Here is a 13,989-nt window from a genome sequence, read left to right on the forward strand (position 1 = left end):
TAAAAGCTCGATTGGATTGGACCCGCTGTGCATCAAGCATGTTAGGTTTTAATTTGTTACCTTGAATTTTTATTAATTTTTTATCATGGAAATTTTTTTAAAATATTTTATTTGTAATTGTTTCCGAAAATTATAAATGAAAAGTGAGGTGAATTCCTCTCCTCTTTTATCGTTGTTATTGCTATTTTATTATCAATTCTTTCTTTAATTTGTTGTGGACGTCGCCGAAGTGCTGGCCGAGACTAAGATCGTAAGGCAACAACATCAAACAATAATAAAAAAGAATTATGCGTGTTAGTTATATTTTCAGCTAGTGTTATTTCTAATATAAACGTTAGTTCTAGTGGTATGTTAGTTCTAGTTAAGCACCTGTTAGTTCTAGTGGTTCTCGTGTTTGTTCTAGCTGATGTCATGTTAGTTCTAACTTCCAGCTAATGTTATTTCTAGTTGAGCCCTTGTTAGTTCTAGTCGTTCTTGTGTTAGTTCTAGCCGATTTCATGTTAGTTCTACTTTCAGTTAGTGTTAATTCTAATATAAGCGTTAGTTCTAGTGGTATGTTAGTTCTAGTTGAGCCTCTGTTAGTTCTGATGGCTCTCGTGTTAGTTCTAGCTGATGTCATGTTAGTTCTACTTTCAGCTAGTATTATTTCTAAATATAAGCGTTTGTTCTAATGATATGTTAGTTCTAGTTGAGCCACTATTAGTTCTAGTGGTTCTCGTGTTAGTTCTAATTGATGTCATGTTAGTTCTAACTTCAAGCTAGTGTTATTTCTAATATAAGCGTTAGTTCCAGTGGAATGTTAGTTCCAGTTGAGTCCATGTTAGTTCTAGCGATTCTCGAGTTAGTTCTAGTTAATTTCATGTTAGTTCTACTTTCAGCTAGTGTTATTTTTAATATAAGCGTTATACCTAGTGGTATGTTAGTTCTAGTTGAGCCCCTGTTAGTTCTAGGGGCTATCGTGTTAGTTCTAGATGATGTCATGTTAGTTCTAACTTTCAGCTAGTGTTGTTTCTAATATAAGCGTTAGTTCTAGTGGTATGTTAGTTCTAGTTGAGCCCCTGTTAGTTCTAGTGGTTCTCGTGCTAATTCTAACTGATGTCATATTAATTCTATTCCAACTAGTGTTATTTCTAGTGGTATGTTAGTTCTAGTTAAGCTTCTGTTAGTTCTAGTGGTTCTCGTGTTAGTTCTAGCCGATTTCATGTTAGTACTACTTTTAGTTAGTGTTAATTCTAATATAAGCATTAGTTCTAGTGGTATGTTAATTCTAGTTGAGCTCCTATTGGTTCTAGTCGCTCTCGTGTTAGTTCTAGCTGATGTCATGTTAGTTCTAACTTTCAGCTAGTGTTATTTCTAATATAAGTTCTAGCTGATGTCATGTTAGTTCTAACTTTCAGCTAGTGTTATTTCTAATATAAGCGTTAGTTCTAGTGGTATGTTAGTTCTAGTTCTAACTTTCAGCTAGTGTTATTTCTAATATAAGCGTTAGTTCTAGTGGTATGTTAGTTCTAGTTGAGTCACTGTTAGTTCTAGTGACTCTCTTATTAGTTCTAGCTGATGCCGTGTTAATTCTAAATTGTAGCTAGTGTTATTTCTAATATATGCGTTAGTTCTAGTGGTATGTTAGTTCTAGTTGAGCTCTTGTTAGTTCTAGCAATTCTCGCATTAGTTCTAGCTGATTTCATGTTAGTTTTACTTCCAGGTAGTGTTATTTCTAATATAAGCGTTAGTTCTAGTGAGTTAAGTTAAACCTAACATGAATTAGAATTAGAACTAACATGAAGTGAGTTAAAACAAACATTTAAATATATATTGTAGTTGTAGCGGTTTGAACTCCTAACCTCCTCTCCAAATTCTCAAGCTTTACCACTAGACCAAGTAACTAAAATATTAATGTTAGTTCCACTTAAAGTTTGCTCTAACATGAATTAGAACTAACATGAAATAAGTTAGAACTAACATAAGTTATTGCTAATGATAGAGTTTAAAAAAGGGTGGGAAATTTCTCTCTATTTTTTCCATCAGATCGCATTAATGAGACGTGACTTTCCATGTTTTTGGGAACCAGAGGTGTCTGGGGAAGATAAGTAGAGGGTCAATTTCGGGGTTTTTTTTTCCAAAATACAATATCTTTTTTTGTACTGCTGATGTGGAGGGGCCTTGAAAAATTAAATGCTATTTTTTGTGGCTGAATCACATAGGCAAAAATACAAGTGGCTGGGTCACATGGAGTTTCCGCTTTTGGGGTGTGGACACATTTTCCCCTTGAAAATAACTTAACCCAACCTAATTTATTTTTATTATAAGCGATTGCTCAGTGCAACAATCAGCTCATCCCACTAAAAATATTCAAATTATCGTGAATTTTTAACCGCATCATCAATTGTAAACTTATACATAATTTAGACTTAAGAGAAAGGTAAAATGCTTATTTTCCTTTTTAAACTAGACACATCTAACTCCAGCAAAAATTTTGAAAAGGAAAAAAAAAAAAAGACCCGTCCTGCTTCTGCTAAATTTTAATTTGTACAGGCAAGACCAGGTCATAAAATATCCAAAAAAAAAAACCTACGTTGCTCCAGTACTATCTCTCCACGTACGTCCCCCATTCCCATCTCGCCATAAAGCTTTTCACACAAGCTCAATCATCACCGCCCATTCTATCCTTGCGTATATCCAACGGTTAATATTGCAACAATAGTCTCAGTGGTCCCCCACTGTTGGCCCTTTATCAAAAGAGAACTTTTCCAAGTAACTAAAATATAGAAGCAACATGGGGACAGATGAGTTGTTCCTATTCTTTTTATTGCTTTCTTCTATTGAATAATGAGTTGGCTCAATCATTAATGATGACTAGCTCATTATATAATAGAAATGAGAGAGACACCTCACCTATTCTCCCCATTGGTCTTATATTTTGGGTGCATGTAACAAAGCTATTCTCAAACTCCAAAAAGAAAATGATTTAAGCTATTCTCAAAATTCAGCCCGGTTGTTACTTCCAGAAGAGTATTGCTACGGGGACCTAAAATATGGGACCAAGGAAGAGGATATGTGAGGTATCACTCCCTATTGCATAATGTAGCCAACTCATTAGGTCATTTCCCTTCCAGAAATGTTCGTCCTACCCAAACTCAAATAATTTATTTTTTCCGGCCCCCTCCCGCCTATTTAAACCCCACCAGAAAATCCCAAGTCTCAAACTCATCTCCTCCCCTCACTCAAAAATGGCATCTTTCCACTTCTCCCTCCTCCCTCTCCTCCTCCTCCTCCTCCTCCTCCTCGCAATACTAGCCGCCGCCGCCGCCTTCGATGACTCCGACATGTCGATCATCACCTACAACAACGACCACAACTTCAAAGGCATCGAACGAAGCGAAGCAGAGCTCCGTCTCCTCTACAATCAGTGGCTCTCGAAGCACAACAAGCAGTACAACGCTCTCGGCGAAAAAGATCGCCGCTTTGAGATCTTCAAGGACAACCTACGCTACATCGACGAGCACAACACGGCGGCGGATCGAGGCGAGCACTCGTTTAGGCTGGGGTTGAATAAGTTCGCTGACTTGACGAACGAGGAGTATAGATCGAAGTATCTTGGGACGAGGAGGAAGGAGAGGGTTAGGGTTAGGAGTGACAGGTATAAGGTCAACGAGGGTGAGAGCTTGCCGGAGTCCGTTGACTGGAGGGAGAAAGGGGCAGTAGCTCCGATGAAGGATCAGGGGAGTTGTGGTAAGTTTCCCTCCTCTTTCTATTTCAGATACCCCCTTAATTAGTAATTACCATGAGCTTTGAAATATAGAGAAAACCTCTCCAACTCTGGAGAGTAGCCGACCATCTGAGACTAGCCAAGGTTTAGGGTGGGGGTCTTCTCCAATTTGTAAAAGATGTGGCCTTTTTTGTGCAAGACGGCAACATTTTTTCTTAAATTTTTATTTGGGGTGAGCGAGGGCTTGTTCTTTAAAAAAAAAAAATTTACCGTGGATGTTCTCTCTTATTGCGTGGTCTGTAAATTTTGGATTTTTTTTCCGGATAGACTGGAATAAATTAGATTTTAGAGTGGGGGGTTTTTAATCTTAATTGTGAGTATGATTCTCGTGGCTGGATTTTGGCTACTGCACTTGATTGTCACTGTGCGCTGCTCAAAATCTTTAAGAAATTATTGTTTTTTTGCTGATCAAGAAGTTGTATTCTTTGTTATTTTGGAGATTAAACAAATTAGTTTTTTATCAGATAATTGCACCATGCTTTTTATTAGGTTACTTTGTTATCTGTTTTATCTTTTTGTTGGGTTGCAGCTGAAACAAAAGAGATCATACTTAATAATTTCCTTAGTTCTCAGGAGGAAAATTTTGATTTTTTTACTGTATCTGATTAATTTCTTACAAAAAACGTCTGAGTTTGTAGTGATTAGATGTACTATTCAGTTTGACTATCAACAAATCCAATTTCCATTTCTATTTTTACTTGCAACAAGTTGATTGTCCCAAAAGTACGTCTTTCATGAACAAGGTTAGAATCCTGAGGTTTTGGGCATCTCATATCTTATCCTCTGTACTCAAAAGATTAGTTAATTCAATTAATATTTCTATGCTTAATTGCTTAGGGGCTGTTTGGTTGTATGTTTTTACCATGTAAAAGGAGGTAAAGTGTAAAAAAGTGGGTCCCAATGTCAGCTTTCATCACTTTCAATTGTTTGTTTGTAGTTGTGAAAATAGTGTAAAGTGATTTCATATGCTGATGTGGCTTGTAAAGTGATTTCATGAAAAAAAGACATGATTTTAGGAGAAAGCTAACATTGAAGTTAGGAAAAAATAATAAAAAATAGTTCTAACCAATATGATCATTTGAGTAGGGACCACTTTTTACACTTTCCAAACAAACAATTAAAGTTTCATTTTGCAAACCAAACAAGTGTTTTATGATTCCAATGGAATAAAAAACAAACAAAGAAAAGTATAAAAGTGAAATTGATGAGGTGGACAACAACTTTCCAAGTTGTGTCATAAATACACAACTTTACCAACAACAACCAAACAACCCCTTAAGTTTACTAGCTCTTGTTTTGCAAGGCTTACCTACCTTCAACATGATTCATACCCTTGGCTCAAAATTTAACTAAAAGTAGTAGTTTTTTAATTTACCAGTATACTGATTGTTCATCGCACCAATAGATGAATAGAGGTTAAGACTGTTGTCTTGTTAAAACAGGCAGTTGCTGGGCTTTCTCAGCGGTAGCTGCAGTTGAAGGGATCAACCAGATTGTGACTGGCGATCTGATTGTTCTATCAGAACAAGAACTGGTTGACTGCGACACTTCATACAATGAGGGATGCGATGGTGGGCTTATGGACTATGCTTTTGAATTTATCATCAACAATGGTGGAATTGACACCGAGAAGGATTATCCCTACAAAGAGAGGAATGGGCTATGCGATCCCTACAGGGTTTATAACCTTATCTCATTAACCTGATTTGCTCATTTTAGCATTTGGTCCAGATTATACCAAGTTAATTATTTAAATATACACTAACAAACTTAAAAGTATATGATGTGATAATTATTGTATCACAATAACTGTCTGATACTGCAAGGGATGTCATGTTCTAGTTGCAATCATGGTGCAGGTATTGACAATTATGGCCATGAATTCATGTCCATTGTTGCCTTTTTGGAATCATATTGTGAGCGGGGGACAGGGGGGTCCCACCCACGTGGGCTGCCCTCCCGCTTTCGTACCCGCGCACGAAAGCGCCGCCCGCTGCTTTCGTGCCCGCGCACGAAAGCGCAGTCTGCTTTCGTGCGCGCGCACGAAAGCAGGGCTGGCTGCCCACTGCGCGCGCGGGATTTTTTCCCGCCAAAGTTCTTCAGACCCCCCCCCTCTGATCTCCTATAAATAGTGAAGGGATGGATGTAGTTTTGAGTGTGGGGAAAATAAGTGGGTGTGTAGATTTCTTTTGAGAGAAAAGAAAGAGAGGAAGAGAGAACTTGTAAAGTTTGGTATTTTTTCTCATAGTGAAACCCCCCCTCCCGTGGACGTAGGCTAGTTAGCCGAACCACGTAAATCTCGTGTTTGTATTTGTTTTATCTGTGAGTTGTCATAGCTTGTAGGTTTCCTCAATATTCGGTCTTAGAGCTGATGAGAGGAAGAGTGTATATTTCACTTTGATGAAATATATCACTTTCGATTCTTATTTCCTTTGAGAAATAAGCAGTTCACTATCTATTCTCGTTTCCTTTGAGAAACAAGAATATAGAGGTTGACTTGTGCTTTTGTGACAACAATAGCCAGGGTTATCTCTCAGGTGATATCGCTTCCGCGACGGTGGGCGTGACTCTCCGCCCCAACAATTGGTATCAGAGCCTTATTCAGACTGGAGGTGGTAAAATTTCTGATCTGAGGTGGTGGTTGAATATTGTGTGGTAAAACACAAAGAAATTGTTAAAAATTCCTGAGAGAAGCGGATTGACATAATACAAGCGGTAAATGGCGTCTACAAGTAAAACAAATAAAATTGGAAAGTACGAGATTGAAAAATTTAATGGGAAAAATGATTTTTCCTATTGGAGGATGCAGATGAAAAATTCGCTGATTTCGTAGAAATTGCACAAGGCCTTGGCAGAAAAAGAGAAGAAGCACAAGGATATGTCTGATGAGGATTGGGAGGAGCTGGATCTGGAAGCACGGGCGTCGATTATCCTTTGCCTTGAAAGGGATGTAGCTTTCTTGGTGGACGGGGAGGAAACGGCTGCGGGCGTGTGGTTGAAGTTAGAAAGCACCTTCATGACGAAGAGTCTAACGAACCGGATCTATTTAAAATCCAAATTGTATACTTGCAAGATGGACGAGGGCTCGTCAATCCGGGAGTACATCAACAAGTTCGATAGGATCATATCGAACTTGAAAGACATTGAGGTGACAGTGGAAGACGAGGATCAGGCGCTTCTACTACTTCTATCGCTGCCGAAGTCTTATGAGAACCTGGTGCAAACACTGATGCTTGTGGGTGAAAATTTATCGATGGATGACACTAGAACGGCGCTTCTAGCGGATGATCTTCGAAAATTTGTAACTAGTGATATGGCCACTGGTGGTAACAAAGAACAAGCGCAGGGGCTGTTTGCCAGAGGAAGAGGCAATGAGCGAGGAAAAGGCAAGGGAGGAAAGTCTAGATCTAAATCGAGACCTCTTGCGGGACGAGCGTGTTTCAAATGCGGCGAAATTGGGCATTTCAAGGTCGACTGTCCAAACAAGAGAGTAGGTGGGAAAAAGAACAACAACAAGACTGAAAGACGAGAAGGCAAGGAAGAGGCGAGCTACGCTTCAGAGGATGGGAGCGATAAGGAATGTTATGTCGTCACGGATGACGAGGATACCTCCGGGAAGTGGATTCTTGATCCTGGTTGCTCTTACCACATGTGTCCAAACAGGAAGTGATTTACTACCTACAGGGGCATTGATGGTGGAACCGTATTGATGGGGAACAACCATGCTTGTAAAACGGTGGGGCTAGGTGATATCAAAATCAAGATGCATGATGGAGTGGTTCGAACCCTGACGGACGTACGACACGTTCCCGGCTTGCGGAAGAATCTCATCTCAGTCGGAGCTTTGGACTCCTGGGGTTGCAAGATTGTAACAGAGAACGGAGTGAAGAGGGTTGTTCGGGGTTCCTTAACAGTGATGAAGGGTGTTCGTCATGGTAATCTATATACTCTCTCGGGTACGACGGTGACGGGAGATGCAGCAGTTGGAGCTGAAGGAAGTGGTGGAGACCCATGTGAGCACACACGGTTATGGCATAGGCGGCTTGGGCACATGTCAGAGAAGGGTCTGGATCTGCTTGGTAAAGAGGGTTTACTGAAGAATCTGAAGAAGCCTTGCATGGATTTTTGTGAGGACTGTGTGTATGGAAAGGCGCACAAGGTTCAATTTCTGAGGAGCAAGCACAAGAGCAGAGGGATACTAGATTATGTGCACACGGATGTTTGGGGTCCGGCTTCGACAACTTCCAAGGGTGGTTCCAGATATTTTGTCTCATTCATAGATGATCATTCGAGGTATGCTTGGGTTTATTTCCTGAAGCATAAGAATGAGGTATTTGAGACATTTAAGAAGTGGAAGACGATGGTTGAGAACAGGACGGGAAAGAAATTAAAGACGCTGAGATCTGACAACGGTACAGAGTACACAGACGGTGTCTTCAAGGAGTTCTGTGATCAGGAGGGCATTGCTAGACACTGGACAGTTAGATCTACACCACAGCAAAATGGGGTCGCGGAAAGACTGAACCGAACACTGCGGGAGAAAGCAGTGAGTATGCGATCATATGCTGGTTTGGGCAAAGAATGGTGGGCAGAATCGATTGCTACAGCTTGCTATATAGTGAATCGATCTCCACATTCGACATTAGACGGTGATACACCCTATCGGGTGTGGTCAGGGGAGCATGCAGATTATGAGAGGCTCCGAATTTTCGAATGTACCGCCTACTATCACGTCAACGAGGGAAAGCTTGACGCGAGGGCCAAGAAAGCAATTTTCTTGGGGTATGGAAAGGACGTAAAAGGCTACCGCCTTTGGTGTACAGAAGATTCGAAGTTCGTGATCAGCAAGGACGTTACCTTTGATGAGAAGTCCATGATTGCTAGGGTGCCCAAAGATGGTGGTGTTGATACTGTCGGGACTCCCGAGTCACAGGTTATTGAGATAGAACCGAAAGACCAACCAGGTTCTAGTCGTGTTCAAGTGGGAAATTCAGCAGGAGAATACACAGGCACTACAACAACAACAGCTCGAGGATAGCTTGGCTTCCACTAGGCCAAGACGAGCATACAAGCAGGTACAGAAGCTGGGGGCTGATCAACCCCTGAAGCACTATGGGCATGTTAATTTGGTTGAATACGCACTCTCGGTGGAGGAAGATGAGTCGGTCTTCTTCAAGGAAGCTATTCGAGACAAGAATAGTAAGAGTTGGTTGGCTGCGATGGAGGAGGAGATGGAATCTCTCCGGAAGAACCAAACATGGGAGGTGGTCCCATTGCCCGTAGGAAAGAAAGCTATAGGTTGTAAGTGGCTGTATAAAAGAAAAGAAGATCCTTCAGAGCTCGGTGGAACGAGGTACAAGGCGAGGCTAGTGGCTAAGGGGTTTGCACAAAGAGAGGGTGTGGATTACAATGAGATATTTTCTCCGGTGGTGAAACACACTTTTATTCGGGTCCTATTGAGTATTGTTGCTCATGGTGATCTTGAGCTGGAACAACTCGATGTCAAGACGACCTTCTTGCACGGAGACTTGGATGAAGAGATCTATATGCATCAACCTGAGGGTTACAAGGTTGAGGACAAGGAGAATCATGTTTGTCGCTTGAGGAAATCATTATATGGATTGAAGCAATCTCCACGGTAGTGGTACAAGCGATTTGACTCCTTCATGCTAAAACATGGGTTTTCCCGAAGCGACTATGATTGTTGTGTCTACATTCGGAAGCTTCGTGGAGGTGATTATATCTATCTCCTGTTGTATGTGGATGACATGCTTATTGCATCGAAGTAAAGAGTTCGAGATGAAGGACATGGGCGCTGCTAGAAAAATACTGGGTATGGAGATTAGAAGAGAGCGGGCGAATCGGCGATTGTTCTTGAGTCAGAAGGGCTACATAGAGCGGGTGATCGTGAGGTTCGGGATGCAAAGTGCTAAGTCGGTGGTGACTCCATTGGCTCAATACTTCAGACTTTCAGGTAAACAATCTCCCACTACAGCGGAAGATAAGGCACACATGGAGCGTGTTCCCTATGCTAGTGCAGTTGGCAGTTTGATGTACGCAATGGTGTGTATACGTCCAGATATTTCACATGCGGTTAGTGTGGTCAGCAGATTCATGGCGAATCCTGGAAAGGCGCACTGGGAAGCGGTGAAATGGGTCCTGAGGTACTTGAAAGGTACCGCGGATACGGGTCTGTGTTTTGGTGGAGATACATGTCAGATCGACGGGTTTGTGGACTCAGATTATGCGGGCGATCTAGATAGACGACGATCTACTACTGGTTATGTATTCAGGATACATGGAGCTCCAGTTAGTTGGCGATCGATGTTGCAGGCTACAGTGGCACTTTCTACAACAGAGGCCGAGTACATGGTCATGGCGGAGGGAGTGATGGAAGCATTGTGGCTGTGGGGTCTTCTAGACGATTTGGGGATTGAGCAGGAAAGCGTGAACTTGTGGTGCGACAGTCAAAGTGCGATTCACTTGGCGAAAAATCAAGTTCATCATGCTCGTACCAAGCATATCGACGTCAGATATCATTTTGTGTGGGATGTCATAGAGGATAGTGATATTTCTCTCATGAAGGTGCATACGAATGAGAATCCCGCAGACATGTTAACCAAGGTGGTCACAGGCAGCAAGTTCCAGCATTGCTTGGACTTGCTTCATATCAGCCCGTGTTGATTTGCCCAAGAGGGTATGGCCCTGCGGGGCGGTGATGGAGGTGTGGTGGAGACTATGTTGGAGAATAATTGCAGAACTACGGTTAGCTTGATCCCAGTGGAGGGTACGTAGGCAGTCGCGGTATAGTGACGCAGCTGGTTTGGCCTGGTTTGGCCTGAATATCTCTCTGGTGGAGTTCGTGGGGTTCTTCTGGTGTTCGTCCATAATTTGAGGTTTATCAAATGATGTACGAGGTGGAGAATTGTGAGCGGGGGACAGGGGGGTCCCACCCACGTGGGGTGCCCTCCCGATTTCGTGCCCGCGTACGAAAGCGCCGCCCGCTGCTTTCGTGCCTGCGCACGAAAGCGCAGTCTGCTTTCGTGCGCGCGCACGAAAGCAGGGCTGGCTGCCCACTGCGCGCGCGGGATTTTTTCCCGCCAAAGTTAACCCCCCCCCCCCCCTCTGATCTCCTATAAATAGTGAAGGGATGGATGTAGTTTTGGGTGTGGGGAAAATAAGTGGGTGTGTAGATTTCTTTTGAGAGAAAAGAAAGAGAGAATTTGTAAAGTTTGGTGTTTTTCCTCATAGTGAAAAACCCTCCTCCCGTGGACGTAGGCTAGTTAGCCGAACCACGTAAATCTCGTGTTTGTATTTGTTTTATCTGTGAGTTGTCATAGCTTGTAGGTTCCCTCAATATTCGGTCTTAGAGCTGATGAGAGGAAGAGTGTATATTTCACTTTGATGAAATATATCACTTTCGATTCTTGTTTCCTTTGAGAAATAAGAATTTCACTATCTATTCTCGTTTCCTTTGAGAAACAAGAATATAAAGGTTGACTTGTGCTTTTGTGACAACAATAGCCAGGGCTATCTCTCAAGTGATATCGCTTCCGCGGCGGTGGGTGTGACTCTCCGCCCCAACACATATGATGTACACCACATCAGTTAGAATTATATGCAGGAATGGGGCTGGAAGCCTATACCTTCGAATACTGGATGTTTTGGATATAGATGCATATTTGGTGTTTTGATCCTCATTTGTGTTTTTATTCTTTATTTTTTGCAGAAAAACGCCAAGGTTGTATCAATTGACTCGTATGAAGATGTTCCAGAGAATGACGAGAATGCCTTGAAGAAGGCCGTTGCCAACCAGCCTGTTAGTATTGCAATTGAATCATCGGGAAGGGCATTCCAACTTTATCAATCGGTGAGATCTCTATGTTACATGATTGAATTAAACTTTTTTATGAGTCCACTGATTTGATGTCAGTTTCAGATTTTAGATTGCAGATCTATGGCTTGAATTAATTTTCTCATTGACTACTTTCGAAGATAAATATATTTCATGATACACATGTTTCATTAGATATGTTTTAGTTTTTAGGTTTTGTGCTTGTTCATTTAGGAGAATATATTGCTCCACATTGAGGCACATTAACATATCTTGCTATTTCTGGTCGACTACCTGCGGGCATAAGATTCATAAGTTGTCCAGTTCTATAATTGATTCCTACTAATTTTTCTATCTCTTGCATCATCATTCATAATCTTATCTTAAACGTTGAAATCCACGACCTGATGACATGACATTAGTTTTTAATTTTTTTAATTAATGCAAGGACTCACACCATTAACTAACATGTCGTTAACCAAACATTAAACATCGGAACTTGGCTGCAACATTTACCGTTGTAACTCTATTCCTGTTGACCAAACAACCTGTTGATATCAAACAACTTTTTTACTTTGTGTTGATTCTGAATTCTCATAGCACAAAAACTAAATGTTAATTTTTCCTGGTTCACCAAGTTAAATATGCTCCCCTTATTGCATTACAGGGCATATTCACCGGAAGATGCGGCACTGATCTAGACCACGGCGTCACAGCTGTAGGCTACGGCACCGAGAACGGCAAAGACTACTGGCTCGTCCGTAACTCCTGGGGCGAATCCTGGGGAGAGGCTGGCTACATCAAGCTCGAGCGCAACATTGCTTCAAGTGTCGGCAAGTGTGGAATTGCGATCGAGCCTTCTTACCCCATCAAGAAAGGCCCGAACCCACCCAACCCAGGCCCATCCCCTCCTTCCCCTGTGAAGCCCCCCAGTGTTTGTGATAGCTACTATTCGTGCCCTGATGGAATGACGTGCTGCTGCGTGTTCGAGACTGGTCGTTCCTGTTTTGCTTGGGGATGTTGTCCTCTTGAAGGAGCTACATGCTGTGAGGATCACTACAGCTGCTGCCCTCATGACTATCCCATCTGCGATGTTGGGGCTGGAACTTGTCTAACTGTAAGTTGCTTCTCTCTCTTAAACTTGGTAATTTAAAAAAACTGAATAATTATGAGAAATCTCCCTATGGTTACTAAGAATTATAGAAAATCCCCTGCAACATTCGATATGGTGGAAAAGATATTAAGACAACACCAGAGTAACTCATCCACAAATCCCATAAGCACACATTTAAGAGTAGATTGCCATTGCATAGAACAGTTCGGTTTTCAGCCTCGTGAATGGGACACTCTGTTTATGGAGGGATGTTATGAGCAAGGAATTGTAACCCTGAACGACTCACCGTAACTTCAAATTTTTAGTGTACTAGAAGCGGCGTGGCCACTTGAGAGAAACCTTGGTTGGCTTTTCTGCGAATCCAATAAAGAGGAGGATTTTCTGCAATCTATCCAAAATCATGTTATTATTAAGAGTCCACACACTGATGCCTGATTTCTGCTATCTATCCAAAATCATGTTATTATTAGAGTCCACACACTGATGTCTGATTCAAAAAGTAAGCCAAGCTAGTTTATGATGATACTAAAGCATTCTAGCAAGCTGATCTTTGTTTTGCTTTTTATAGTCATGTTCTAATCAAGTTTCTTGTAAATGTTCACAGAGCAAGAAAAATCCTCTGGGAGTGAAGGCTCTTGCTCGTATCCCAGCAAAACCTCACTGGGGTTTCTTAGATGCAGAAAACAAGAAGCAGTGATTTATGTGTAATATGTACCAAGTGGGTGAGAAGAAAGCAGCTTAAATTTGGACCAAGGTTTTTGTGATAATTAAACCTCACCCCTCTATTGTATTTACGTACCTAAACAGCAATCCTTGCTTGTTTATTTTATATGATGATGGTTAGTAGCTCTTGTACATAGGTTTAAGTTTCACAGTTCGATCTGTAAACCAAAATGTTGGTGTTATTGCAACTTTGCTCTTGTAACGTTTGTCGCTGGGGCTGTTAAATCCGTGAAATTTCCTTGATTATGCACTTGCCTGGTTCTTTGACAAGTTGAACTTGAATCTGATGTTGTGTTGAATTTGGTGTTTGCCTTCATTGACGCTGCTCAAAGGAATGTTCAACTACATAGTGAAGAGTATAACTTTTTTTTTATTTCTCTGGAGGACTATGGAGATATGAAAGTATACTCATGTATTTGTAGCACCTAAACTGTCACGCTAGCTCCATACCTCTTCGGTTGTATCCGGACAATTAAACTGAGGGCGCATGTTCTTTGGATACTCTTTTTTTTGGGAAAAATGTGTTCAGCCCCCAAAAGAAGAAACTTCATG

At 41.5% G+C, this 13,989-nt stretch overlaps 1 protein-coding gene across 1 annotated transcript; it reads left to right on the top strand.

The window, feature by feature from the left end:
- Positions 3,199 to 13,687, top strand: LOC109845895 (oryzain alpha chain-like). Its single transcript, XM_020415146.1, has 5 exons — positions 3,199 to 3,729; positions 5,209 to 5,444; positions 11,496 to 11,636; positions 12,268 to 12,717; positions 13,319 to 13,687. The coding sequence occupies exons 1-5, from the start codon at positions 3,228 to 3,230 to the stop codon at positions 13,409 to 13,411; spliced, it is 1,422 nt and encodes a 473-aa protein (XP_020270735.1). The 5' UTR covers positions 3,199 to 3,227; the 3' UTR covers positions 13,412 to 13,687.

Source organism: Asparagus officinalis, chromosome 1 (assembly GCF_001876935.1).
Source record: "Asparagus officinalis chromosome 1, Aspof.V1, whole genome shotgun sequence".
NCBI classification, from domain to species: Eukaryota; Viridiplantae; Streptophyta; class Magnoliopsida; order Asparagales; family Asparagaceae; genus Asparagus; species Asparagus officinalis.